The sequence below is a fragment of the Miniopterus schreibersii genome, assembly GCF_964146895.1.
Source record: "Miniopterus schreibersii genome assembly, chromosome: 16".
Lineage (NCBI taxonomy): Eukaryota > Metazoa > Chordata > Mammalia > Chiroptera > Miniopteridae > Miniopterus > Miniopterus schreibersii.
Genome location: NC_138116.1, coordinates 35,873,628 through 35,899,890, shown reverse-complemented (window position 1 = coordinate 35,899,890; position 26,263 = coordinate 35,873,628). Strand labels below are relative to the sequence as shown.

Sequence of the window (26,263 nt, the reverse complement as noted above, 5' to 3'; positions counted from 1 at the left end):
GACTACACCCCCACATCCTTTACTGTTCCTCTGAAGTGCCTGGTTGAAGTTGCAGTTTCTATGGAGATAAACTGTTCTGTTTCTTTCAAAGCCCAGGTCAGCCCTACACAAACATTCCTTAGGGTTGGAGTAGAGGGCTAATAGGATAGATCTGAATAGCAAACAATAAAGGGGGACATACCTTAGGGCCTGGGGAAAAATAGGGGTCCCTGTATCCCATGTGAGTAGAGGATCCCTGGTCATTTGGATCCAGAAGGGTCCTTCCATGTAATTATAACTTCGTTTTGGAGATGAGACTGAATCCTAGAGAGCTACACATGACTGGTCCAAGGTCAGAGCTGAGCTGGAAGAGTGTTAGAAAGGGGCTCCACAGCTGGGTGATTTCCCCTTGAAATCTGTGTGATAGTAGTGTTAGGCAAGAACACACAGGTGGTGACTCAGGGATGGACATCTGACTCAGGGAAGGGACATATTAATGATATCCACCTCAGATACACCAGCGTGGTGGCAGAGAAAACACTCTGGGATATCATACCTGTTGTGTACACAGAAGAGTTATCAGGACTGAAAAATCTGGAGGAAACTCTCAGCTGGGCTGGGGGCAGGGCAAAGGGAAATTACAGGGAATAAAATTGTTTTCAGTAACCAATGCTATCAGGGACACAGTTTAAGTCCAGGATGACACAAGGAGCCAGAATAATGGGACAAAAGATAGGAAACCAGGGACAGTCTAATAGATCAGACCTATCAATTGCTGGACCAGGACTTCCTACATTCCCTTTTCCCTGGGGACTATCTCTGGAGTGAGACAGGCCTAAGTCCATGGACAAGAGAAGTAAGCAGGAACACCTAGAAAAAGTAGAGGCCTGTAAAGGAAAGGACTCTCAGAATCCAGAGTCCAATTTGGGAAGCCCAGATCTCAGGAGTTCCTAGTCACTGACAAAGAGAGCTCTTCCTCAGCAACTCAGAGCCCCAAAACATAGCCCAGAACTGGAGAGGCAGATTTCCATACATCTGGTTGTGACCCAAGAGACCAGATCAGGAAAACTGAAGACTGGGCTCTTTCTCGCAGTCTGGGGTAATCAGGCACCTGACATCCCTACATCTTACCTCCTCCCCAGAGGGTGGCCTCTGAGACACTCTAAAAAGAAATAAGTTCTCTGGGCTCTGTGGGAGTGTTGAAGATGCTGGGGATGGGTGACAAGGGAAAGGAAAGTTTCTCTAACTCTAAAGCATTGCTGTCCAATAGGATTTTCTGTAATGATGAAAATGTCCTAAATCTGTGCTGTCCAATACAGTAGCTGCTAGCCACCCTATGGCAGTTGAGCACTTGAAATATAAGTAATGAAACAAAGGAAGATAATTTTAAATTTTAATTTACATTCTAAAAGCCATTGGTAGCCAGTGACCACTGTGTTGGCAAATGCAGCTCTAGGGCCTTGGGGATAATGGGTTTAGCTCTGCAGCTATGGAGAAGCAGGGGCAAGTACAGTTTCAGTCCTCATCAGGGCCTGACAGGGGCCAGCGTCGGGAATGGGCTGGGGTGGATGTCCTCAAACAATCACAAAACACTTCTCTTGACTCTTTATTCCTGAGGCACCTTTGTCCCCTCTTTTTCCAAGGACCTCATTACACACTGATATCCCCACTCATTGGTCTCCACTGAGTGGCTGGGTGCCTCTTGGAGAAAACCCTTGGGAGAGAGAGCTTCACGCTTGTCTCTGCCCATTTCGAACTATCTCTGGTGGGCATCAAAGACTACATGCCCAACCCGGGTGTCTGGCCCAGGACAGTGAGTCTTCCAGTTGGTTTTGGGAGGCATAGACATCTGGCGATAGTTCTGGCAGGCTGGAGGAACTGTATCCACAGGATGGTACACCCAGTCTTGGCTGCCTACTTCCTGGGAGAATGGTTGTAACTCTATTAAAATAGGTAACTCTGGGAAGTGTTGCAGGTCATTGTAGATCACCTGGGTCTTGGAAGGGCAGGAGTACTGACTGAGTGGGTCAGAAGTCTGTGGGAGATGCTGCTCTGCATTCTCCTTCCGAGAAGACTCCTCAGATACAAATGACTTCATCAAGGACACTGAGGACTTTGGGTTCCGAGATGGACCCAAGACTTGGAAAGAGTTAATACCTAGAGCAAAGGCTGGGTCCTTATGGTCGTCAGGATTTGGGATAAGGCATGAGTCCTTGTGGAGGCTTGATTCCTTGGTAAGGCCTTGAGTCGTGGGGAAGGCAGAGTCTTGGGTAAGGGCTGGGCCCTTATCGGGGCCAGGATCTTGATTAATTCCTGGGTGCTTGTGGAAGTTAGGGTCTTGGGTATGTTCTGGGCTTCTGTAAATTCTAGCATCTTGGGTAAGGCCACATCTCTTTTCTACTTCATTGGCTTTGGTAAGGCCTGGATTCATATGGAGGTCAGAATCTTGAGTCAGGCCCAGATTTCTGTAGTTTCCTAAGTCTTTGGTGAGGCCTGAACCCTTATGGATGCCTGAAATTTGGGCAAGGCCTGGGCTTTTGTGGAGACAAGGTTCTTGACCTGAACTCTTGTTTACTTCAGAGTCTTTGACAAGGCATGGGCTCTTTTGTGGGCCAGAATCTGGGGTAAGGCCTAGACTCCTACAGACTCCTGGATCTCGGGCATTGCCTGTACTCTTGTAACTTCCAGAATCTTGAGAAAGGCCTGGGCTCTTATGGAGGCCAATTGTTTGGGAGATATGACTTTTGTAGAGTACAGTCTCTTGGTTTTGTTTTGAATTCCTACAGACTCCAGAGTCTTGCACAAAGCCTGAGCTCCTCTGAATGTCAGAAGTTTGGGGAAACAGTATGTTCTTATGGAGGCCAGAGGGTTGGGTGAGACATGGACTCCTAAAGATACCTACATTTTGAGGAGGACCTAGGCTCTTTTGAGGGGCAGATTCTTTGGTAATTGGATTCTTGTGAAGGCTAGAGTCTTGGGAAGGCCCTAGATTCTTGCAGAGATGAGGGCATTGGGTAAGGCCTGGGTTCTTGGAAACTCTAGAGTCTTTTGAAGGGCCTGGGGTTCTTTGCAGGCCAGAGTCTTGGTTGAGGACTAGACTCTCATGAACTTCAGGAGATTGGGATTGAATTTGAGGTTGGGAAATGGTGGAGAACTGGGAAGGGATGGGAAACTGGGGAGAGGGTATGGACTGAGGAGACTTGGAGGTTGGAGATAAGGTTGGGGTTTGTTTTGAGGTGGAGGGCTTCACCTGGTGGTTGGTAGGATGCTGAAAAACAAAGGATCTGGGAGAAACAAGAGGGAGAGAAAGAGTGCATGGTGAAGGAGAGGTGCACATCGAGTTCTGGGCACCGGTTGGAAAATGAAAGCAAGGTTGAGAAGGTGAAGCATCCTTGGAGTAGACCAGGAATTCGGAATAGACTGTAGGCTGGGAGTCTGTGTTTGTCCTCTCAGAACTGCAAGGATGGAAGCTGCAATAAGGGAAGGTCTTGGGCTGTAAGAATTTGTCTTTGGCATCATTTGAGGTCTTCCATTCCATATTCCCCAACTCCAGGTAACCCAGTATGGATCCTGTGGAAGGCTTGGCAGTGTCCCCACTAAGTTGCTTCGATGTTTGCTCCGCTTTACCAGAGTTTACCAGGCCCTGCCCGTCTTGGGGCCTGGAGACAGTATCCAAGTCCTTTTTGGAATACCCAGTGTTCTGGGTGGGGCACCCATGGAATAAGTTCTGCTTTACTGTGTGGGCATCATGGACCACATGGTTAGTGGAGAGGTCTTGGCTGAAGGCAGTCACGGTAGAGGGAATAGGAGTTGTGCTGTGGGTAGGAGCGGAGGTAGGGATAGGAGTAGGAACTGGAGTGGTAGTCTGGGCCATGACCAGTGCTGGGGTAGGGATTGAAGCAGATATTGGAACAGAGGCTGGTTTAGGGGCTGGGGCAGGCGTAGTAGCAGGGGCAGAAGTTAGAGGAGGGTCTGGAGCAGAGGTTGGGGGAGGGACCAAGGTGTGGTCATGGGTAAGGGTTAGAGGAGCAGGGTTGCTGGCTGGGGTGTGAACTGTTATGTGCTCACCTGTGTGGCTCAGAGAGTAGGCTAAGGTATGCAAGAGAGCCTGGGCTGTGGCCTGGGCCAGAGTGTGGGCAGGGGTATGCTCAGGGCCATGGACCTGGGTGGGGGTGTCCTTAGGGGTGTGGGCAGGGGTATGCTCAGGGCCATGGACCTGGGTGGGGGTGTCCTTAGGGGTGTGGGCAGAGGTATGCTCAGGGCCATGGACCTGGGTGGGGGTGTCCTTAGGGGTGTGGGCAGAGGTATGCTCAGGGCCATGGGCCTGGGTGGGGGTGTCCTTAGGGGTGTGGGCAGAGGTATGCTCAGGGCCATGGACCTGGGTGGGGGTATCCTTAGGGGTGTGGACTATGGAACAGATCTGGGCCTGGGGGGGGGTGTGCTCAGGGGGGCAGGCTGGGGAGTGAGTCCGTGTCTGGGCTGGGGCATAGGCTGGGGCCTTAGTCTTGTTCCCCGGGGGAAAGCGGAGTGGAAGCATATCCAATTTGCTCATCCTAGGGAACTGGGAAGATGTCTCTTGCCTTGAGGAAAAGGTGGCTTGGGCCTTTGAGGCTGTGGCCTGAAGGGCCTTCCCGGCTCCCTTCATCCCCTCCTTCCGCGGTCTCCATGGAGTCTCCATGGAAGCTCTGGCATGTCCACACTGAGGTGGCATCCAGCAGCACCTAGAAGCCTTCTCATCATTCGTCTCTAGTATGCAGGAGTCAAGCTGGTTAGGGTGCCCCAGCAGGAAGCTTGGGCAATGATGGAACTGGGAAGAGATTCTTGAGCATAGGTTTTTGGGATCCACAGAGTAGCGCATACCCATGGGATGATTGCCTATACAGCTGTGTTGCTTGTCTGCAGGGAAAGATGGGATAAGACAAGGCCTGAGTTCCTGAGGGGCTGAAAATGGGGACAGTGATAGAAGAAAAAGAGCAGGGCTACATCCTCTTGAGCCCATGCTGGGGACCACTCACCTTTGGGGTAAAAATGATGGAAAAGGATCCGCAAGGAGCTCTTCAGATGCCTCCAGAGCTGAGGAAGCAGGGGAGGAGAGAGTCCAGAAGTAGGGTGAGCCTTGAAGTCCAACCCTAGCCTGGCCACATCCCAGCAGCCCTCTTACCTCACCCCCTCCCACCTTAGACCCTAGGGCTCCCCCAACCCTGCTGCCCAGACCCCTCCCTGACCAGAGTCACCACATTGATCCCCACGTTGAGCAAGATGAAGCTGCCCAGAATCAGAAGAATTGAGTCTCCTAGGTCCTGGCACTTCCTGGGGTTGGTGCCAGAGCACACTGGGGCTCCGTGGTAGACTCGTTCACCCATGGCTGGGGGTCCCAGGGCTACCTGGGTCCCCTGACCCCCACATACTCACTAGGAGCCAAACTCTTCTGGTGGGGGAGGGGGAGAACTGGGTCATAATGGGACAGGGGTTAGGGGTCACAATGAGGGAGGGGTAGGAAAAGGAAGGCCCAGGGTGGCATTCCCTGGAAACTGGGTTTGAGTAACCTGAGCCTGGACAGTCAAACAGGGCCCAGAAGCCAACACACCTCCTATCTCACCCTCATTTCTTCCCTCACTGCCTGCTGACTCACTCATTCAAACACACACAGCATCCCATCCCCCTGATCATTTCTGAGACTAGGAGGACCATGGCCTCAGAGCCCTGGCGAAGGCCTGGTTGAAATCCAGAGCCTTGGCCTTCTTCCTGCCCTTTACTAGGCTGCAAGCAAGCCTGGATCTACCCAGATGTGGGACCCCCAGGTCTGGAATCTAACCTTAGCTTCTAGTGTGGGGCTGAGCTGCTGAGCCCCCTTTGGGGACAGGGAGAGCCTCACAGAGCAGGTGCCCAGAGACCAGTGGTTTAGAGTCTGCAGCTGCAAGATCTACTTAGTGTCCGGTGCAGGACCAGGAGGGGCCCGCAGACAGGACTGTGGCCACTAAACCAAGGGGAGCCTCACAGCAAGGGCACACTGGCTTCTCATTTCAGGAAGCCAAGGGCAGAGATCCAGGCTGGCAGAAGTGGTGCTTCTCAGCCACAGACCACCACAGTGTTTCCCGGACTCTGTTGCTCTTTATTTCTCTTTCAGTGCCCTGCCCCACCACCCACATCTTCCACTGGTCAGTTAAGTTTCCCAGTCCGGCTCCTATGCAGAGAGGGCCTCGAAGCTGAGCTGGAAAGTGGTGGCAGTGAGTTGGCCCGAGCTTTGCTCTCCTGCACCTGCCGCTTCAGCACCAGGCTGTCATACACCTGGTAATTGGCATTGCCCCCCGGGCTCCGGCTGAGTGGCATGAAGGTGGGTGGGGGCGGGGGGGGCTCAGTAGTCTGGACTTCATGTGGGGGCTGGGAGGAGTGGGGGAGCAGGGCTGAGTTGGGGGCCAGGGCCCGTTGGTATGAGACCTCGCCCAACACAGTGAGGGAGGTGGATGTCAGAGGTTGCTGAGTGGGCAGCGCCTCAGCCCATTCAGCCGCCTGGCGCCGTATCTCATGGGGATCCCTGGAGTAGCTCAGGTATCCTGCGGAGGGGTGGGGGCTGCGGTTGGGGTGGCTGTAAGCATGGCCAGGGAGGCTCCGCCGGTAGTACTGTGGGGAGTAGCGTTCCTGGGCCTCAGGCCGGGAGCCCCGGGACACCAGGGCAGACGGAAGCTCAGAGCCCTCCAGGCCACGCCGCCGATCCCAGGAGTCATACATTAGCTGGCCCCTTGACTGGTAAGGGCTGTGCCCAGGGACCCAGGAAGGGTTAAGAGGCAGCCGGTGGGGATGTGGCGGGGACAAGGCCCACTGCTCAGCCTCCTTATTGCCCCAGGTATGGGATTGTGAGCAGCGGAGCCCATGGGACTGCAGCCTCAGCTCTGACTTGGCCTCCACACGCTTGGGCATGTGGCGCAGCTCGGACGACAGGTAGAGAGAGGGTGGTGGCAAGCTAGCCAGGACCCCACCCTGGCGGCCCCACAGCCCCACGTTGCAGGGCACCCCCTTTCTATGGTAGAGCCCTCCCCAGCCCCACTGTGGGTACTTGGGACGTGGGAAGGATAGGTCATCCCTCTCCTCCAGAGAGGAGTCCGGGTCCTCCTGATCAAAAGAGGGTATTGGCCACAGCTCTGACGTTTTGTGGCTCTGATGTGGGCTATGGAAGACTGAGCAATTGTTGGGGAATTGTCTGTAGTTCTTTGGGCTCTGCTGGTGGCTGCAGGGGGAGCGGCAGTGGTGGTTGTGGTGTGGGCGGCGGCGGCTGCAGTTGAAGTTGCGGTTGCGGTTGCGGTTGCGGTTGCGGAGATGGTGATAGGAATTGGAGTAGCAAGTGGGGCGGGCCATCTTCACTTCTACAGGGTCCAGGGTGCAGTGGATGTGGACATCTTGGGCCTTGGCTGGGGCAACTTTGGGAAAACTTTCACAAACCTGCAAGATTTCATCTGGGGGATTCAAGCGTCCATGAGGGCAGGGCAATTGTCAGTTGGGAACACTGGGGCCTGTCTTTCTAGGGCTGTGGTGGTAGCAGGGGTGTGGGGGTGTCTCCTTCCTCTCTAGCTGCCATACTTACTTTTTTGTTTAATCCAATTGATCATCTTGTCTAAGGCACTCTGGAGCTCATGCCACATCTGGAGGTGGGGTGGGGTGGTAGTGAAGACTAAGCTTTCCATCCCCAACCCCCACACCCCTCCCAGACAAGATTGCTCTTGCAGGTGGAGGTACAGGCTGAAGCTGGCTCCCACCCTCAGCCCTCTTCACCCTTAGGGATGGTCCACAGTGATCACTGACCACAGTTGCCAGATTGATCCCAATGTTGACAAGAATGATGAGGCCCAGCAGCAGGAGTAGAAAGTCTTCAGCATCCTGGGGACTTTCTTGGTATTGATTGCAGGACCCCAGGGTGTTATGCCATAGCTTGTTTTCCATGGGGGGGGGGTGTCCTAGGGCCACCTGGGCCGCACCCCCCCACCGGCCCCGACCCACACTGCACTCATGCCAGGACCTGGGGACACTGACCAACTGGTGAGGGAGCCGGGTCATAATGAGGCACATTGGCAGGAGTCACAATGCAGAGGTAACAGCCCTTTTATCCCACTCAGCTGGCCCTATGGCTATTTCTGCCCTTAGCTCAGTCCCCAGATATCCCAGAGTTCAGTCTGTTCGTCTCCATGGGAGCTTCACACCTGATTTCTGATTTGAAAATATGGTAGCTACAGTAGTGAGACAACCTTCATAGAGATTGACTCATGCATAAAGGATTTCCTGTATTTCATTGTTCTTTTGAGACATTATGGCAGCTTATGTAGCCTGTTGGGATTTCCCACCCACACCTACTTGGGGCTAGCATCTAGGGTGACTAGATAGATGGGTGACAGCAAGAGTCCCCTCTGAAGTTACCTCCCTGTAGATTCCCTCTCTGCCCTGCCCATTTCCCCATCATACCTCTAGCACCACCCTACCCATCCCTTCCTGGCCAGCCCTGGGTGTTGGTGGTCACTGAGCCCATTAGCCCCTTTGCCTCAGAGCAAGACTGCTTTCTACCTTGCTAGGGTTGCTGCCTCTGCCAGGGATCACCTCCAACCATGGCTTCTCTCCTTAACCAACTGTCCTCCCACTGAGCCACCCCTTCAAGTTGAAAAACTGTTAGCTGCCACCTTAAGAAAACCACATGAAATTCACAAAGCACAAAATAGATATAATTGTTGATATAACAAAGGAGTTTTTTATTTAAACCAGGTTTATCACTGGGGTCTATGAAAGGGGTGCCCTGGGGACCACAAGTCATTTGTTTGCACAATAAACAACTCAGCAGAAATAGAGGAATAGCCAATGGGTATTTTCCATCAAGGCTCCAAACACATAGTAGGTGCTCAGTACATACCCACTGAATGGAATCAGCTTAAAACTATCAATGACGTTAACTGAATGAAAATGAACAGAGACACAGGGCGATTCACAAAAGGCCTGTCTGCTCCCATTCCAAGAGCCCATCTGGTATGAAGGTGAGGCCCAGCCGCTTCAGCCTGGGTGCATTCACATGGCTGCTTGTTCCCAAGTTGTGTACATGTGTGTGTGTGTGTGTGTGCATGTGTGTGATCCCAGCTGCTCTACAGTGGATGGAATATTCTGTTGAGTTCACAAGGCAAACTAAAGAAGGTGGAAGACTCTGATGGGCGAGGCTGACTCAGTGGCAATGAGAATATACCTGCAGAAGCAAGGGCTGAAGCGCCTGAGGCCCTGAAGTTGATCCGTAATGTCTGTGTGACCCATAAGTCACTTGGCCTCGCTGAGCTTCCATCTCCTCACTTGTGACGTGGAGATATGAATCAGAAGAGTGAGGTCACAGAAGTCTGCGACGTTACGGTGAGGCAGCCCTTGTGAGTGTCCCCAATATTTGACCCTTTACTCCAAGCCTGCTTAAGGGTGCAGGAACTTAAGGTTCTGACTGGGGAACTGTGCGGGCCTGGCCACCTTTACTCTCATTCGTTCCTCCCCGAAGAAACGGGGTTGAGAGGGAACCATACCTCACCTGTAGCTCCAGCCTAAGCCTGGCCTCTGGCAGGAACCAGACCACTGAGGGCCTAGGGCCACGGGGATGAGGGTCTCCCTTCTAGTGTAGGACTGCCTGTGAATCTGGGGTGGGGTTGGCCGAGGGCCTTCTCTGGGCACTAAAGAAAATGGGGTAGAGGCAGTTGGGAAACTTAGAACCAAGAAGGGCCTGAAAAAGGTCTGAGGACAGGGTTGATAGTGAGGTTAAGGCCAAGAGGTTGATGAGGGTCCTCAGGGCTCTCTAGGCCCTGTTCCCAAGGAAATCATTCCCTTAGCAACCAGGGCTTCTAGGAGCTGCGTGGGCCCCTAGCACTACCCTCCCTGGGCCCTAGCACTACCCTCCCCCCAAACCACCACAAGCCACCTCTTCTCTCTCTTTTTTAATTCTTCTCCCAGTCACCTCTCTGCCAGGGGACGGTATACCCAGTCCTTCATCCCCTCAGCAGTGCTGGATCTGGAGCCCATGGGGTAACAGTGGGACAGAGCCTTCACCTCCTGGGTCAGCTCCCGCAGCCGCCGCCTCACATCTAGGGCATCGTACACTAGGCGGCGTGAGGAGGGGCGCCGGGGGATATCTGGAACAACTGCTGGGCCCCTGATGGGTGGTGGGGCTGGCGAGCATTTCTCCTGCTCCCCCTCAGCCCCAGCCCCCCTTCCACAGTTCCTGTGGCTCTGGACCTGTGGGCTGGGGGGCGGGGGGTTCACAGGGTACACATAGGCCTCTAGGCCCAGCTCTGACCGCATCTCTCTTTTGAGGGGTCTTCCCTCTATGGTCTGCTGGAAGCGAATGGTCTGGGAAGGCAGCTCCACAGTGTCCTGGGACCAGGGAGCCCAGAACCCCCGAGTGGATTGGAAGCCTTCCCAGTCTGGGGTTTGATCCCAGTTGTGGGAGCACACTGCCGGGTGCTGATGAGGGAGCTTCTCATCATCAGTGTCAGGGGTCCAGGCTGTTGGGTGGTGGACACAGCATGCTGGTGAGCCTCGATGGCGCTGGCGGCGAGTGCGTGGGGGGGTCAAGGTCATTTTCACAGGGTCCATGGTGCATCGAAGGTGGACTGCAGGGGAGTTCCGCTTTGGGGGCTGGGTCTTCTTTCTAGGTGAGGATGACTTAGAATCTTCTGTGGATAGGGGAGAGGGGAGAGGCTGAGGGGATGCTGGCTCCTACGGGGGTGGGGAACAGGGTTCAGGGAGAGAAGCTGCACAGCTATGGTATCTGAGAGGGGAGAGTGGGAGGGGACAGGGCCAGCTTAGGGTCAAGGGCTAGAACACCAGGTATCTGCCCCTCCTCCGTCCCGCTTACCTTTCTCACAAACCATACTGTAGAACGTGTGCTTTAAGAAGACCTGGAGTCTGCGCCAGAGCTGGGGGAAGGACACAGTGACCCCAGGTAGGCCCTGGTCACCAGGCCTGCCCCCCAGCCATCCTGCCAGCACCCTCCCACCCAGCCCTGCCCTGACCAGCGTAACTATATTGATGCCAATGTTAATGCAGATGATGAAGCCCAGCAGCAACAGGATGGAGTTGCCCAGGTCCTGGCAGTTGGTGTTGGGGCTATGATACGAGGCGCACCTGGGCCATGGCTGCTCAGCGATGGCCATGGGGGTCCCTAGGGCCACCGGGGCCCCTAGACCCCCAACGCACTGTGCCACAGCACCCAGCTTGCCTGTCCCAGAGGCTCCTGGGGTTAAGCGGGTCACAATGATGCTGGGGCTCTCCCTCACAATGTGCCAAGAGGGAGTCCTGGGCCCAGGATTAACCCTCCAGCCTGGGCCCACACCTTGGCAGAAGCCAAGCCCTTCACCTTGCATGCCTCTCCTGTAGCCGGCTACCTGAACCAGCTAGGCCCTCTAGCCTGCCTGGTGTTGGCCCCAATAAACCCACTTGGTCCTTTTGTACACCAGGCTCAGTCCTCTGCACAGACACGGGTCCTAATCTTTTTTTTTAAATCCTTGCCAGAGGATATGTTGAGAGAGAAAGATTGATGTGAGAAACATTGATCGGTTGCCTCCTGTACGCGCCTGGACCAGGGATCGAATCTGCAACCTGGGTATGTGCCCTGACCAGGAATTGAACCCACAACTTTTTGGTGTAGGGATGACACTCCAACTAACTGAGCCACCCAGCCAGGGCAGGTCCTAATCTTAACTCTCTAAATAGCCCCATTACCATGGCAACCTTACTCAGCACCCACTCCCCCTTTCTTTCAGACCTCAGAGCTATTCACTGAAAAGGGCTGTGGGTATAGACCTCCCTCAGCAGTCACGTCCCCAAGGCTTGTTTCTTCGGAGCCCCCTGCCCCCACCTCCTAACATCACAGCAGGCACAACCAACAGTTAAACTTTATATTTACAATATTCTCTTCATCTTTTGCCAGGTTTAAAAATGTGTACAGAGCTGCGAAGGGTAGGGACATGGGATTGTCAGGGGACTGTTCTGGGGAGGATTGGGCATTGGAGTCCGTGGCTGAATCATGGGGTCCCCTAGCCCCTCTCCCATGTCCCAATTTGTGGGACATCTGTCTATAGGGCTCAGGGCCCAGGGCCCTAGCATTTAGAGGGCATGGCTGTTTGGAAAGGAACTAGACCAGGCAGGAGAAGGGGTGGGAAAAGAAGTTTCCATGGGTGGAGGTGGGAGAAGGGATAGTCAAGAGGCAAAGTTCTGGGGAGCCAAGACCAGGGATTCTGGATCTGGGTGTCAGTGGAAGACAGCACCCTGCCCCCTACTCAAGTTTGGCATTAACCCACAAAATGCCAGCAGACAAGGATTCCCTCCTCCACTGGTGCCCCTTAAAACCCTTCCTGATGAGGTTCTTTTCCTTATAGCCTCAGGTCCCCTCTGGGCAGTCACCTTACACGTCCTTTGAAATTTTTCTGGCTGGTGTCTGGTCAAGACCTGTCCCCCATTGCCCCCTCCATCTGTTTCTCAGCATAGCTGACCTCATTCTCTCCCCAACCATGAAGATTTTCTCCCTTGCTCTCCTCCCCTCCACCACCTTTCCTTTCCTTCAGCCCTGGCAGCTGAGGGAAGAGGGGGCAGGTCAAAGAAAGGGAAGGGGCAGCTGAAGGGAGAAGCTGGTTTGACACAGACACAGGGATGGCTTCAGAGAGGAAGAAAGGGATATGGGAAAAGGAAACTGAGGCACAGAGGGAGGGATGAGACATTGTGAGGATAGAAGAGGCACAGGTAGGACCCCTTAGCCGCCACCTCCCCTTCCCCTGTATCCCACCTGCTCCCACATTTATCTGCTCTGGCCCAGGCCTGGGGAATCCTTGGCAAACCCACCTACCCAGTTTGGCACAGATGAGTAATGGTCTGAGGACTGAGGGAAAGGCTGTCTTCAGACCCCAATGAGGGCTTTGGTCAAACATGCATGGCCTCTACGGGTGGCAGGTCCCACGCCCCTGACCCCCAACTCAGCATCTCTGGGGGAGGGAGGAGCAGAGGTCTCCCCTCAGGGTTGATACATCCCCCTCAGCTTCTGTCAGTTAGAAGTCTGTTCCCACCTGCCGTGTGAGGAAGAATTAGGTGGCCTGAGGCCTGGGGGATGCAGGGAAATACTGGAGAGAAAGGGACCATCTGCATGGGAAAACACACATCCACATGCAAGAACATGTTTCCACTCAGAGAAGTGTGCCCTGGACCTGTGGGAACACAAATTCCCAGGCAGTACAGGGCTGCATGGATCTCCTGACCCCCTGGCAGGGATTCTGTGTGTTGTCTATGGAAGGTGAGGCCTACCCAGGAGACCATGCTTCACCTGACTTGTGCCACGGGGTGGGGGACATGCTTCTCCAGAGTGGAGGGGGATGGGGGGGCTGTGATTTCCTTACTACTTCCCAAGAACCACCCTGTGTTGTCTTGTGGCCAAGGGTCACTGTACATGAACACACCACTTCCAGGGTCTCCACGGGGTGGGGAGGGGAGAGAGGAGGTGGGAGAGGCATGAGGGGATATGGTTCTGGGGTACAAATCCCCACAGAAATTCTTTGAGGGGGCCAACATGTGTCCAGGGCGGCGAAAAAAACCTCACCCTGCACATGGGAAAACGCACCCCCTTGTGAGAAAGCACACCTCCACGTGGGAAAATCCTTCCACACACCGAAGACTGGTGTCCCAATGGAGGGGACAAAATACCCCCGAGTTGTTCAAAGGCCCAGGTCCAGAGAAAAAAAATGGGCCTCTATGCATGGGAAAACACGCATCTTGGTGAGGAGACCCATGTCCTCCTAATGTTCTTCCACGTGTGACGTGTGACGTGTGACGAGAAAAGCCTGTTGCCAAGTCGCCCTCCCTGCCTTCCGAGTGGCACTTCCTGCCAGTGGGAGGGCTGGGGAGGAGGGCCCCCCCAAGCCTTCCCCTATACCCGAGTAGTGGAGTGGGGGTGGGGTAGAGTGTTGTTGTGACTGGTAGCGGTGGGGGGAGGGGGAGGGAAGGGCCCAAATGGATGGAGGGAGGGTGGCGGTGGGGGAGGTGGTGGTCCCAGGCCACTGGGCAGCAGGGTCAGGGCCCCAGGGGCCAAGAGAGGCACATCGTCTGGTGCCCTGCGCAGGGCCAGGGTGTAGTCGGGTGGGCAGGCAGGGCGAAGGGCCTCAGCAGGGTCCGCCCCAACGCCACCACCCCGTTTCAGCTGCAGTGACACCAGCTCCTCTTCTGGTGGCAGCTCTCGGCCAGTGGTAGGTAGCAGGGGGCCCCCACCAGGCACACCAGAGCCTGATCCACCTGGGGGGCTGAGCCGCCTGCACCGCAGCTCCTGCCGCCGGTCCCGCTTGTAGTAGAGGGCAGCAAAGGCGAGGATGTTGAGGAAGAGGAGGGAGGCACCCACAGCCACAGTGACGCTCAGCTCTGTGGAGTAGTCCCGGGAGTCCCCGGGCAAGCGGTCATAGGCCCTGGGGCCTGGCTCAGGCTCGGGCTCAGGTGGCAGAGTGGCAGGTGGCGGGGGCCGGCGTGTGCCTGGGGCGCCGGGGGGCGGGCGAGGTGGCCAGCGCGTGGCGTAGGGAGGCAGGCGCGTGGTGGTGGTAAAGATCTCCGTGTGCAGGTTGTGCAGGTGGGGCACAAGCTCTAGCCAGAAGGCCACCTTGTTGGCACGATAGTTGTCACGCACACGAGGCTTCAAGCCAATGTGCAGGTACTGCTTCTCCTTGCTGTTGAACTTGCTCCACACCACCTCCTCGAAGCGGTTGGGCTTGGTATGGATGAACTTGGTGTCCTGTGGCACCGGCTGGTTGGGGTCGCTGTGGGCACAGGAGGGCAGGAAAAGGAGGAGTGAGGGTGAGGCTCCAACAGGTGTGAGAAGGTGGGGGTAGAATGGGGAGGGAGACAGAGATGCAGAGAGCCAGGAACAGAAGGAAAGTCAGAGTTAAAGAGAGAGGCAGAAACAGAGAGAAAATGGATAAGAAGAGACAGAGAAATTGCCAGAGACGGACAGAAAAACAAAGAGGGAAGGAGACAGACTGCTAGAGACAGCCAGAGATGAGGACAGAGGGAAGGGAGAAGCAGAGACAGACAGAGAAACAGCCAGTGAGAGAGGCAGAGGCTGAGACTGAGTGAGAAAGAGACATATAGAAACAAAGACACATGAAACACAGCCAGCGTGAAATCAGCAGCAAAAAGCAAACAGATCAAAGGGAAAGGGAGAGATATCAATGGCTTTCAAGAATGAGAGATACAGAGAGCAATAAAGAGACAGACAGACACAAATGCTTACACACACTCATGCACAGATGGGAGTAGTCAGAGGGCAGAGCACTGGGACAAGAGAGAGGGTGACTAGGCAAGGGAGCAAAGAAGAGACAGACATGGAGCCAAAGCCACCAAGTGAGCCCACCCCCAGAAAGGACAGGGACCTCTCTGTTTAACTGCTGAATCTCCAACACATAACTCAGTGCCTGGCACAGAGAGGGTACCCCAGCAGGTGTCTGAGTCAAGAAGGCAAGAGTGCCATAATGTAGGGGTGATGGCCTTGTGAGGGAGTGAGAAAGAGAGGAGCTGAAGGTGGAAGGTGTGTGCGCTTTGGCCTGCATGGTGCCCCACCCAGCCCCTCTGGCCCTCACCCAGTCTTGGCGAAGTTGGTCCAGTAGGTCATGACCACGGCGCTGAGCATGACATCATTCTTAGAGAAATTGCAGGGGAAGAGGTCGGTGGCACCCACCATGGGCACACCAAAGACGTAGGGGAGCTCGTCCCCGTGCGCTGCATCTGCCCACTCAGGCCGGCCCTCAGCCTGGCAGTGGTGGTAGAAGGTGTAAAAGTAGACAGGGGACTGGTAGTCGGCATGCAGCTTGGCGGTGGCCACGGCTGGTGCCACCCACTGGTGATCAGTAAAGAGCGCCAGCAGGGTCTTACGGCGCATCTCACCATTGTCCCGGTCGGCCCAGTCTGTGTACATAAACTTGATGGTCTCCCGCAGCACATCCTTGCCCTCGGGGTAGCCATACAGGTTGTCCACAAAGTTGGAGACTGTGAAGTCAAAGGCGCTGGCGGACACGCCGTCCTCGCTCTCTGCTGAGTCCTCCACGAACTTGAGGCCCTCTCCTTGGTTGACACCGATGAGCATGTCGTAATTTAGGAATTCTCCCTGCTGCATGAGGATCTCAGGGTCATCGGGGACGACGTCACCGTCCACCACGGGCCCGAAGGCGATGTGGTAGCTGGGGAGAAGGGGTCAGGGTCTCATCACCTGCTCACTGGCCTCCTCTCGGCTCATAGCTTGCTGAGCCCTCAGCCCTGAAGACACTTCTCCCTAGTTAAAATCTCCTTTGAATCCTTAAGGGAACTTGGCCTGTTGGGAAGTCTTCTCTGAAGCACTCTCTGACACCTTGTGCATACTTGCTCTGTTTGGGTACCTCCACTTAGGAAAGGCTTCCAAGAATAGAAGGCAGGGCCACTAGAGGGGCCTGAACCCCACCTCCCCTTGCCGAATAAAATGCCTGCAGACACCTCTCACCCTCAGTCTCCTTGGAACTAGCAAGGTGGGTGAAGGCCTGGACCCAGCCCTCTCCCATCCCCATACCAATACCCATACCGGGCAGGCTGCACGTCCTGGTCCACCAGCTCCCGGGAAGGCTTCCGACGCAGACACTCCACAGCTTCAGCACTGTCCTCCCGGTCACAGCCCACCTTGGCCGCCAGCAGCCGCGTATATTTGAGCGGCTGATAGTTGACAGACCAGCTGGAAATGGCAGTGCCACTCTGGGCGATGGCCTTCTGGAATAGCCCTAATGAAACAGGCAGGCTTCAGGCTGGGCGTATCAAAGGAGGGCCTGGTGGGTTCAGGGGTATGGGAAAGGGGACAGGGCTGGCAAGATGATGAGGTTGCTGGTACCTTCCGAATGGTGGGAGAGGATCAGAAGGTTGACACAGGATGCGCCTGCCCCAGACCCAAAGATGGTGATGCGCTCGGGGTCACCCCCAAAGTGGGCGATGTTTTCACTGAGCCAGCGCAGGGCCTGGATCTGGTCCAGGAGTCCATAGTTGCCTTTTGCAGCCTGGTCCCCAGTGCTGAGAAAACCTGGAGGTAAAGGCAGAAAGGGAGCTACCTGGGGGTGTTATAGTGTCCTTGACCCTTACCAGGGCAGCCCAGAAGCCATTTTGCTGCTGCTGGGTTTAAAAGACCCCACCCCCACCCACCAGGCCCCCCTCCCAGGCTCCCTAGATTTGGCTGCCCTCCCTCACCGAGCACCCCAAGGCGGTAGTTGAGCGTGGCTACAATGACGTTGCCATAGGCAGCCAGGACAGAGCCATCGAACATGTTCCCGGTGCCCTCCATGTAGGAGCCACTGTGCAGAAACAGCATCACAGGCTTCTTTCCAGAGTCCCGGATATCTGCGTGGGGAGGGGGTGGGCAGGTGGGCCGGGAGTGGGGACAAGGACACAGTGAGACCAGAAGCAGCTCCTCCCAGCTCCCAGGCCTGCTGAAGACCAGCCCAGAGCTCAGGGGACATGTCATTCCCATCCCTGGGGGGCAAGACCGGATTCCCCTCCCTCCCTCCCCAGCTAGCTCTGACAGAAGGTCCCTCCCCACCTCCTGCCAGTCTGTTCCACAGCACTTCAAATGCCGGGCAGACCTTCTAAGAAGCCTAACAGAGGCAGGGGTGGGGTGTGGCCCTCCTCAGGGCATCTGCTGGATCCAGGGGACCCCCTCCCCATACACATACAGCAAATGTCCTTTCTGCTCCTAGGAAGAGTGAGCTCCTAAGGCTGGCACTGGAGTTAAAGATGCTGGAAGGGTCCTGGCCTTTTTTCAGACTTAGGCCTTGGACCTCAGCTCTACAAGGTAGCCTAGTCTGTCCATCAGGGGGTGCCAGGCCCTAGGGTCCCTGGGGGCTTGGTCTCCTCCCCGCCCTAATTCCTTTCTAGGTCACCTCCCCAGTCACCATGGCAACCCCCAGCCTAATTACTATGGCAGAAGGAGGCAGGGTGGGAAAGAGCCTGCTTAATGAAGACTGGGTGCAGCTCTCTAGTCTCAGAACCCCCTGCAAACTGGCCTGAACCCTGGGTTCTGCACCAGACCCTTCTCTTGTCATGTCCCAAAAGGATCACATAATCACTGCTACATGTAGTAGACTTTTAAGGCACTCCAGACGGCACTGAGGAGTGACTAATTCCATAAGACGGTGGGAGTCTGAGAGGGCTGCCACAGTCCCAAAGGCTATATACCAAGTACCCTCCCCTGCAGCCTCTCCATGATTCACCACAGCACGAGGGCTGGGCTGACTTCTGGCCCACAGGCCTTCCTTTCTTGATACCTGTGGTCTCTGACTAGCCTGGGCACTCAGCAAACAAGAGCAAGGCCCAGGCCTCCACAGCTGGTCCCCAGTGGCTCTGCCAGCCAGCCTCCTGCATCCTGATGGGAACTTTCTTCTAGCCAGAAGGTCAACCAACAGGTCATTAAGACACTCCCCTCCATCCCCTACAGGCGGCTTCCTGCCTCCTATCTCTTAGGACCTTCTCCACCACCTCCCTCTGCCTGACTTTGACCAGGAGCTCGTAGGTGGGCAGTGCCCCCTCTGTGTCCTCCCCAAATGCTATTTTTCCCTTTGTTCCTGAACCTCCGGTGGCCTTCCAGCAGGTCAGGCTGAAGTCTCTTTCCCTCCAAGGCCCTGTCCTAAATGTCCTCAGTTTTCCCCCTCCTCCCCACACAGCACCTCCACTCCCAATGTGGGGGAGGGGGAGTCAGAAAGGGAAGGAGCAGGAAGGGGGGCTGGGGCAACAAGAATTCAAAACCCACAACAAAAAACAGGATCAAGAAAGAAGAAAGAAAAAAACAACAACCAAAAAGCAAGAAGCTCTCGGGGCAGATTCAACAAGAAAAGGAAAAAAAAAAAAAAAAGAAAAAAGAAAAAAAAAATCCGTTTTTTTGAAAAAAAAAAGAAAAAAAAAAGTTCTTTGCATTTTTTTCCAAAATTTTGTGGTGAAACTTCAAGATATTGGGCCCTGTTTTCAAAAATTTCCAAATTCTTTAATTTGCTTCAAATGTTAGAGTTTTCTGCATCTGACAGGCTTTTCGAAATTGTAGCAGGTTTCTGATGTTTCAATTGTGTCATCAACTTGCCACCTTAAAAATTTTTTTTCAAATGTTGTTTTGCTTCAAATTTAAATTTTTTCAAATGTTACATGTCACAAGTTTCAAAACAATCCAAATTTCTGTCAAACTCTAAACATTTTATCCAATTCTTTGGTGGTTTTTTTTTTTTCTGACATTCCAATTTCTTTTTCACTTTATTTTCGCCATATTTAGTTTTCTTGCAGGTTTTCTAGTGGGTCCAACATTGTTCAAATTTCATTTGAAGATTTCATAATTCTTTTTTCCAATTATTCTAAAATGTTCTTTTCTTTTCTTTTTCATTTTTAGTTGGGAGAACGGCTGAGGCCTTGAGGGCTGTGGGGCATTTAGTTAGGGGCAGGGCCGTGAAAGTGAACGTCCTCTTATCAGCAACCACATGCAGCAGCGGGATTTTTAAATCTACCTGTGTCTGGCGGATTGAGCGTCGCCTCGTCACGTTTTTTTGTGAGCGGACCTAAGACCGGGAACACAAAACAGAGAAAAAAGGACAATTTTGTGGGGAAAGATGGGGGTCGGGGGAGGTGGTGGATGGGGAAGGGAGGAGAGAACGCAGAAAAGGGGAGGGGGGGGCAGAAAAAATAAGCCAAAAAAAGCAAAATTTGTTTGCAAGAAAAAGAAACCAAGAAAAGAGAAAAACGTTTCTACAACCCAATTTTGTTCCCCTCCCCGGAAAAAGTCATGCCCCAAAGAAAAGTCTTGTTTTGGGGGGGGGCCTAAGTGGGCTGAGGCCTGTCTTAAGACATATTGACTTGGCTGGAAAGGATTTGGCTTGTCGATGTGTTGGCTAATTGCTGGAAATGAAACGGTGTTAGAGGTGGGGTGGGAGGGGAGGGGAAGCCTGCCTGGGAGACCAAGGCCAGCTGTGCCACCTGGGCCACCACTCACGCAGACCCTCTTCAAAGCCAGCCAAGCACCTGCCTGCACCCCAAGGCTGTAGAGAGGAGGGGCTGCAGCAGAAAGGACTCTGCTTCCCTCTGGACCAATCTGGAGGGCTGTGGGTAGGTCAGCTAAAGCTGCCTGCCCACCTACCCACCCTCTCAGCCACCTGCATTTCTCTTCCATCTGCACTCACAGGCCTGGCTTCTCACCCCATCTCCCCAATGTGGGGCGAAGCAGGGAAAGGGGTCATCAGGTCTTGCCCTCCACTCCACTTCTTCCCTCTGTACCCCTCCCCCCAAAACCTCATCCCCCTACCCAGGCCTGCTCTCCTCCCCCCCAAACGGTAAACTTCCCACCAGGGGCAGCAGCCCCTCACCAACCCCTGCTCTAATGCCAAAAAGCCCCCCTCCCCAATTGGGGGTTCAGCCCACAAATAGGGAATAGGAAACAGTGCCCTGAGCCAGCCTGACACATAGGGTGCCAGGAAGTGCTTGGAGGCCCAAAGTACGCGCACTGTCATGGAAAGGTCCCAGACTAGGCCCAGAGTTTGGCTCCAGGTTTCTTTCAGGGGAGAGCTGGAACCCAGGGACCTGCCGGGGTTCCCCCAGGCTGACTGGTATCTCCTCACAGCAGGAGGAGGGATGGGTCAGCAAGGCCCAAGCAAGCCTGTGGAAGGCTTCTCCCAACTGGCAATAGTGGCTCCACGGGGACCCATTAGGATCAGGGTCTGTTCTCTGTGACAGAATGGGGACGGGGGTGAAGTCAGCAAGGCATGTGTGTTACGTGAGAATATTAAGTGCATGTATGCGTCTGTGTGTGCGCCTGAGTCAACCTCTTCCTCCTATCCCAGAGATGGTGTGAAGATTCAGTGAGATCAGCTGAATGTGTCAGGCCCCAAGCAGGCTGGCAGTAAGCAGTGGTTAAAAATACAGAAGGTGTGGGCATGGATGGTGTGGGGCAGGGTGGACAATTTGTGTGGAGATGTTGGGGTAGATAGTCCACCGGTGGGAAGTGCTGGCTGGATGTTTTACATGGTGTGTGATAAGACAGCCTACTGGAGGACACTGGGTTGGACAGCTTATATGAAGATGTGGGAGTGGGGCCTGGCTGGCATGGCTCAGTGGTTGAGTGTCAACCTGTGAACCAGGAGGTCACAGTTCGATTACAGGTCAGGGCACATGCCTGGTTTTGGGCTGGACCCCCAGTGGGGGGCATGCAGGAGGCAGCCAATCAATGACTCTCTCTCATCACTGATGTTTCTATCTCTCTCTCCCTCTCTCTGAAATCAATAAAAACAAATTTTAAAAATAAATAAAATGTATTGCTTTTAAAAAATATATGTGGGAGTGGAGAGTACACGGATGGGGAGTGTTTAGATGGACAGTCTGCGTGGAAGCAGTGGGGTGAAGAATTCACAGGAGGGAGAGTACTGGATGGGGTAAGTAGTCCATGAAGGGCAGGAGAACGTGGAGTGGATGGTTCTCATGAAGAGGGTGTTCGGTAAATGTTCTATTAGGGTGCTTGGAATGTGGATGGGATTAGAGTGAATGGTACTGCTGTGCATTGTGTGTACAGGTTACTAGGAGGCACGGTTTATATGGGGAGGGGTCGTTAGGGTGTTAGGATACATGGCTGGCATGAGCAATAGAGGGTAGATAGTCCATATAGGTGTTGGAAAGGATATGGGTGGGTTGAGGTAAATGAGATGTTCTGTGATTGGCATGTTCTGTACTTGGGTACAGGGACTATGTGGTCTGAGTGGCCTGGTGGAGCACATGGTCCAGTGCAGTGTTATTGAGATAAAGGTCTATCTATGTATGGGTGTTACTAGACACAGGATCTATAGCCAGGGATACTGGGAGCCACAGGTGTGGCTGATGGGATATACAATTTTAGAGAAGCGTTGGAGTATGCACTGTGTATGTGACAGTGTTGGGAATTGTGGTATGTAGGGTGTTGGAACACATACATGGCCAGTGTGTAGGCTGGGTGGGTACATGATCTGAATGTTGAGTAGTTGAGATTCTGATCTGTTGAGGGACTTGAATACATGATGTGGGGGTGCTGGATGGGTAGGGTGAAGAGGGCTTCCTGGTACCAGACCTGTGTGTAAAGTTGCTGGAAAATGGCCTGTGGGGGGTGTGGTAGGAGTGGATGGTCTCTGTTGAGGTGTTGGGATATTCTGGAGTAGTAACATGGGGTGTTCGAAGGACGATGTGGGGCTGTGAAGATAGTCTGTTGAGGTGGCTGGAGTTGTGCTGATTACCTTTGTTGCGGACAGCTGGAAGGTACTCGGAGAGACACTGATTAATCTTACTGTGCTGAAGGTTGGCAGGTGGAGAATGTCCAGGAGGAGTGTGCTGGGGGCTATGAGCAGAGCTGCAGTGAACTGAGAGTTTATTGACAAGACAGCCAGTTGGAGAGCACCAGGGAAGGTGTTTTGATGGTGGGCTGTGCTGTAAGTGGAGAGGCCCTTGGCAAGGAGTTTCCCTGATCCTTCAGGACTGTATAGGGGTCAGAGGACATAGCATCCTGGGGAAGAGGAACTCAGCTTGGACAAGGGGCTCTGGATGTGATGTGATAGATGGAAGTCTGCAGTAACTGGGGAGAAAGGAGGACTCTATGTTGTCCTTGAGGTATAGATGTTGCTAAAGTGGACAAGCCAGGGACGAGCCCAGGCCTGAGAGTGGGAGGTGGGGTAGAGCTGGGATGGGCGTCTAGGCAGGTGATGGATGCCTCCCCTGTGGGGACAGGATGGGTATAAGTCCAGCCTAGTGCCTGCTGACCTTACCACTGGTTCTCTGTGGGCACAATGAACTTCTGGGGCGGCTGTCTATGGGATTCATTCCTGGGACTGTCCGGCAGGCACCGAAACCACCCTTGGAAGGCAAGCAGGGCTGGCAGGGACATACTGCCGGCTCACCATCCCTACAAAGCCCAGCTCCCGCCCCGGGCTGCGCCGGTGCTTGAGGCTCTGCATGTGTGTTTGTGGGCTGTGTTCACAGAGTGCCCGACCTGGTGCCCCCGCCCTTACCGTCCTCGGTGGGCACGTAGAGGTTGAGGTACAGGCAGTCCTCGCTCTGGTTCTGCACGTAGGTGGCGGCTGCCTCCAAGTTGTCGGTGAACCACACAGGCAGCATGATAGCGGGCAGCGCCCCGTGCAGGTTCTGCGGGCAGGCGGGTGGCAGGGTGGTGGCGTTGCGTACACCAGGCCACGAGGCTGGGGCCTCTGGCGGCTGGAAGCGGCGGGCGCCCAGGGGTGGGGTGGCGTAGGGCACGCCCAAGAACTGCACGACCGGGCCCAGGATCTCGTTGTTGAGCTCGCGTCGCACACCACGCACTCGCCCGTAGGCCGTGTTCACCACCGGGAAGCGCTCCTCCCCAAGGCTGCTGAGGCCCAGGCCAGGGCCACCTGGGGAACCGCCTCCGGGACCCCCTCCCCCCCGTTGAGCCCCCACCAGCCCCACCAGACACAGCGCCAGGAGCCACATGCTGATAGGGGGACCCCCCCTCCCTCCCCGGGACCCCCCCCCTCGGAGAGAGAGAGAAGGGGGGGGAGAGGGAGGGAGGCCCCCCCTGGCCCCAGGGGGGAGGAGGGGGTGGGAAAGGAGGGAGGAAGGGAGTGGGAAGGGACCTGGGTTAGATTGGACAGAGAAGGGGTCTGTTCCTCTCCATGGAGGGGACAAGGGGTGGGGAAGGAAGTGGGAGAAGGTGAATACAGGCTGGACCTGTGGGTTGGAGGGAGAGGGTATGCAAGATACAAACAGACAGACAGAAACATACACAGGAGAGTGGAAGAAGGGAAGGGAAGAAGGGCAGACAGAAAGGAATGGGGAAACAGAAGAGACAAGTGGTTAGTGACTTGGAATTCAGACCAGTTGACCCCCGTCTTCCACCCTCAGGCCCCCCCCAGCACTTCCTCCCCACCCCAAAAACCCCCTCCATCAGAAGGGACCCAGATAGAAAAGTGTGAGGCTCGGGGCAGGGTCAAGATGTGGTAAAAGTCCAGGACAACCGAGGGGAAGGGCGGTCAGCTCCCCAGACCTGGCCTGCCTCCTTTCAGCTGCTTTATCCCTACCGGGAGGGCTCTCCTCAGGGACTCAGGAGTCCCAGTTCCCACCTCCCTGGGAGGGATGAGATAGACAAGGAAGAGAAAATAAAAATACCAAGTCATTAATTAGCAAGAAGTGGAGGGTTTGTTTATACGTGTTAATTACTCCTGAGCTGTAATTTCATGGCACTGAACCCCTACCCCAGGCCAGACTCCCAGCCTTCCTTGGGACTGCATAAGCCCAGCACCTTCTCCTCCCTTCAACATCCCATTCCCTAAGGATTTGTGCAGCAGTGGGAGGGGACCCCTTTCCCCCAGGCTCTCTCCATTTCTTCCCTGAGAAGTTAAGGTGCCTTGAGGCAGGGGCTAGAATAGGGGGGGGATGCTGGAGGGGGGCAAATCCAGGGACAGATGCGTGATCCTGCAGCCAGTTGCCGAGCGACGGGATGCTGCCCCGCAATGTTACCTCGGCAACGGGCTGCAGCTTTAACCCTGAGGGGGGGGGGGTGCCGGTCTGGAGGAAGAGGGTAACGAACTGGCGTGGTTATGGGGTCCATTCTGGGCATGAGTCAGAATGCTAGAGTTTCCCCTAACCTTAGGATAGAGGAAGAAGTATGTATGTTGAAGGGAGCGGGAGATTGGGGGCATTAAAGAACCCTAAAAGATCCGCCTCTTGGCCCTTGTTGGCCAATCAGAGCCTAGTCCTAGTGACCAGGCCTCTGGCTAGGGAGAAGGGGTGCTGAGGTGGGTTTGGAGGGCATCAGACGCACCCACTGACTACCCCCCTCCCACAGTCTTGAACAGCCTTGTACTCCAGGCACCTCTTTTTTCACGCATGGCATTTTGACCCATGTCCTGGGAGCAAACCTAGGCTTTCTGCTCATCCCATCTCAGCTATTCACCTCCCCTTCCCCTGGCCAGTCCCCCACAGATGCTGCTCTGATGCCTGGATGCTCAGGGCAGCAGGAGCAGGACAAGGGAAGAGATCAGACTGAAGGGGCAGACACCCAGGTCATTTCAGCAACCCCCCCACCCCCCCAGCTGCCAGAGCTGTTTGCTGACGCGGGGTTTTCAGAGCCAGGCGCCAGCCCGCGGGTGGCTCTCTGCAGGTGTCAATTTATTCCAGAGATGAGGACACGGGACTCCTTACCCCACACGCCCAGCCATGCCCTCCCCTTCTTCAGGCCCTCTAAAGCTCCTGTCCCCCACCACCTAGAGGGGGCTTGGGGCTGGCTCCCTCAGGATCTCCTCTGCCCACACCAGTCTGGGCTCTGCTTCTTTGGCCTTGCCACCCCCTCCCCCTCCTACTAACTCAGTCTCTCTGCCTCTGTTGCCCCTCCTCCCTTAAGGTACTTTGGGCCCCTGGCCTTCTCTCTGCCAGGCTCTCTCCCTTCCTTCCTCCCCCTGGAGCCCCTTCATCTCCTTCCTCTCCATAGCGCTCCCTCACAGCACCTTTTCCAGCCTCTTCCAGGCTGCTCCAGCTCTTGTCTTCAGTCTCTAACCCTCAGTCTTTTTTTCATTACTCTCGCCTATATCTCCCTCCTTAGTGTTTCTCATTTTTCTCTCTCCTTCAAATCCCTTCCTCAAATTTCTCCCTCAAGCCTTTTCTATTTCTTGCTCTCCTCCCTCATCTCTGTCTCCCCCATTTTCTCTCCCCTTCTCTCCTTTCTGTCTGCCACATCTTGCTCCCCCCTCCTCCCTAGCCCTCTGCCTTGCTCTCTCCATTCCTGCCCAGGCCTGACTCCCCCAGCCGGGAAGAGTTGAGGGATGGGGGCTCAGGCCGCAGCCCCCCCCCCTTCCTGCAGTGGGGAAAAATGGCTTGGCCGGGAAGGGGAGAAGGAGGGGGAGGGGAGATGGGAACACACGGGGTCTGTGGGCCCATTCAAAGGATCATTCATGGGCTGGAGAGAGGCAGAGACAAAGAGACCGAGACAGAGAGACACGGCAAGAGCATCCCTAGGCGGAGACGAGCAGACAGGGCAGGCTGGGGGAAACCAGGCGCAGAAAGAGATGGGGAGTGGGAGACCCCAGTGGACCGCCACGCAGTCCCCTCCACCCGGCCCGGCTTAGCTCCTACCTGGCTCAGCCCTGGGGCCGTGGTGCCTCCATCCAGGGCTCCGAGTAGGGGGCGGCGGCCTTTGAGCCCCCGCGGTCCCGCAGGCCCAGCCCCCTCCCGCAGCGCCTCACCCAGCGGGGGAGGGGGATCGCCCCAGCCCCAGGGGGCGGGGCCGGGA

General features: G+C 55.0%; 4 protein-coding genes across 4 annotated transcripts; all 4 read right to left on the bottom strand.

Moving 5' to 3' along the window:
- Positions 1-1,735: 1,735 nt before the first annotated feature.
- Positions 1,736-5,342, bottom strand: SPEM3 (SPEM family member 3; the record flags this gene model as incomplete). The annotated part of the gene is made up of 3 exons (XM_081162044.1): positions 1,736-4,875; positions 4,995-5,052; positions 5,205-5,342. 3 exons carry the CDS (start codon positions 5,340-5,342, stop codon positions 1,736-1,738), a joined length of 3,336 nt encoding a protein of 1,111 aa, XP_081018170.1.
- A 796-nt stretch (positions 5,343-6,138) lies between these two features.
- SPEM2 (SPEM family member 2) lies at positions 6,139-7,929 on the bottom strand (the record flags this gene model as incomplete). The annotated part of the gene is made up of 3 exons (XM_081161492.1): positions 7,777-7,929; positions 7,559-7,616; positions 6,139-7,430 (listed from the first exon to the last, which is right to left on the bottom strand). The coding sequence occupies exons 1-3, from the start codon at positions 7,912-7,914 to the stop codon at positions 6,139-6,141; spliced, it is 1,488 nt and encodes a 495-aa protein (XP_081017618.1). The 5' UTR covers positions 7,915-7,929.
- An 801-nt stretch (positions 7,930-8,730) lies between these two features.
- On the bottom strand, positions 8,731-11,207 carry SPEM1 (spermatid maturation 1). The gene is made up of 3 exons (XM_081161963.1): positions 10,995-11,207; positions 10,838-10,898; positions 8,731-10,655 (listed from the first exon to the last, which is right to left on the bottom strand). The coding sequence occupies exons 1-3, from the start codon at positions 11,133-11,135 to the stop codon at positions 9,934-9,936; spliced, it is 924 nt and encodes a 307-aa protein (XP_081018089.1). The 5' UTR covers positions 11,136-11,207; the 3' UTR covers positions 8,731-9,933.
- Positions 11,208-11,340: 133 nt separating this feature from the next.
- Positions 11,341-26,189, bottom strand: NLGN2 (neuroligin 2). The gene is made up of 8 exons (XM_081161431.1): positions 26,107-26,189; positions 23,013-23,706; positions 19,503-19,553; positions 17,209-17,358; positions 16,859-17,044; positions 16,559-16,751; positions 15,588-16,184; positions 11,341-14,768 (listed from the first exon to the last, which is right to left on the bottom strand). Exons 2-8 carry the CDS (start codon positions 23,467-23,469, stop codon positions 13,895-13,897), a joined length of 2,508 nt encoding a protein of 835 aa, XP_081017557.1. The 5' UTR covers positions 23,470-23,706; positions 26,107-26,189; the 3' UTR covers positions 11,341-13,894.
- Positions 26,190-26,263: the final 74 nt, after the last annotated feature.

Excerpts from the sequence above, each read along its gene's own strand:
- SPEM1 (XM_081161963.1), bottom strand. The coding sequence starts at position 11,135 with ATGGCCATCGCTGAGCAGCCATGGCCCAGGTGCGCCTCGTATCATAGC. Across the intron at positions 10,899-10,994 it reads GCATCAATATAGTTACGCTG|CTCTGGCGCAGACTCCAGGT; the intron begins GTCAGGGCAGGG and ends TCCTTCCCCCAG. Across the intron at positions 10,656-10,837 it reads CAGTATGGTTTGTGAGAAAG|AAGATTCTAAGTCATCCTCA; the intron begins GTAAGCGGGACG and ends CCCTATCCACAG.
- NLGN2 (XM_081161431.1), bottom strand. The coding sequence starts at position 23,469 with ATGTGGCTCCTGGCGCTGTGTCTGGTGGGGCTGGTGGGGGCTCAACGG. Across the intron at positions 17,359-19,502 it reads GCTCAATCCGCCAGACACAG|ATATCCGGGACTCTGGAAAG; the intron begins GTAGATTTAAAA and ends CTCCCCACGCAG. Across the intron at positions 14,769-15,587 it reads ACCAACTTCGCCAAGACTGG|CGACCCCAACCAGCCGGTGC; the intron begins GTGAGGGCCAGA and ends CTGTGCCCACAG.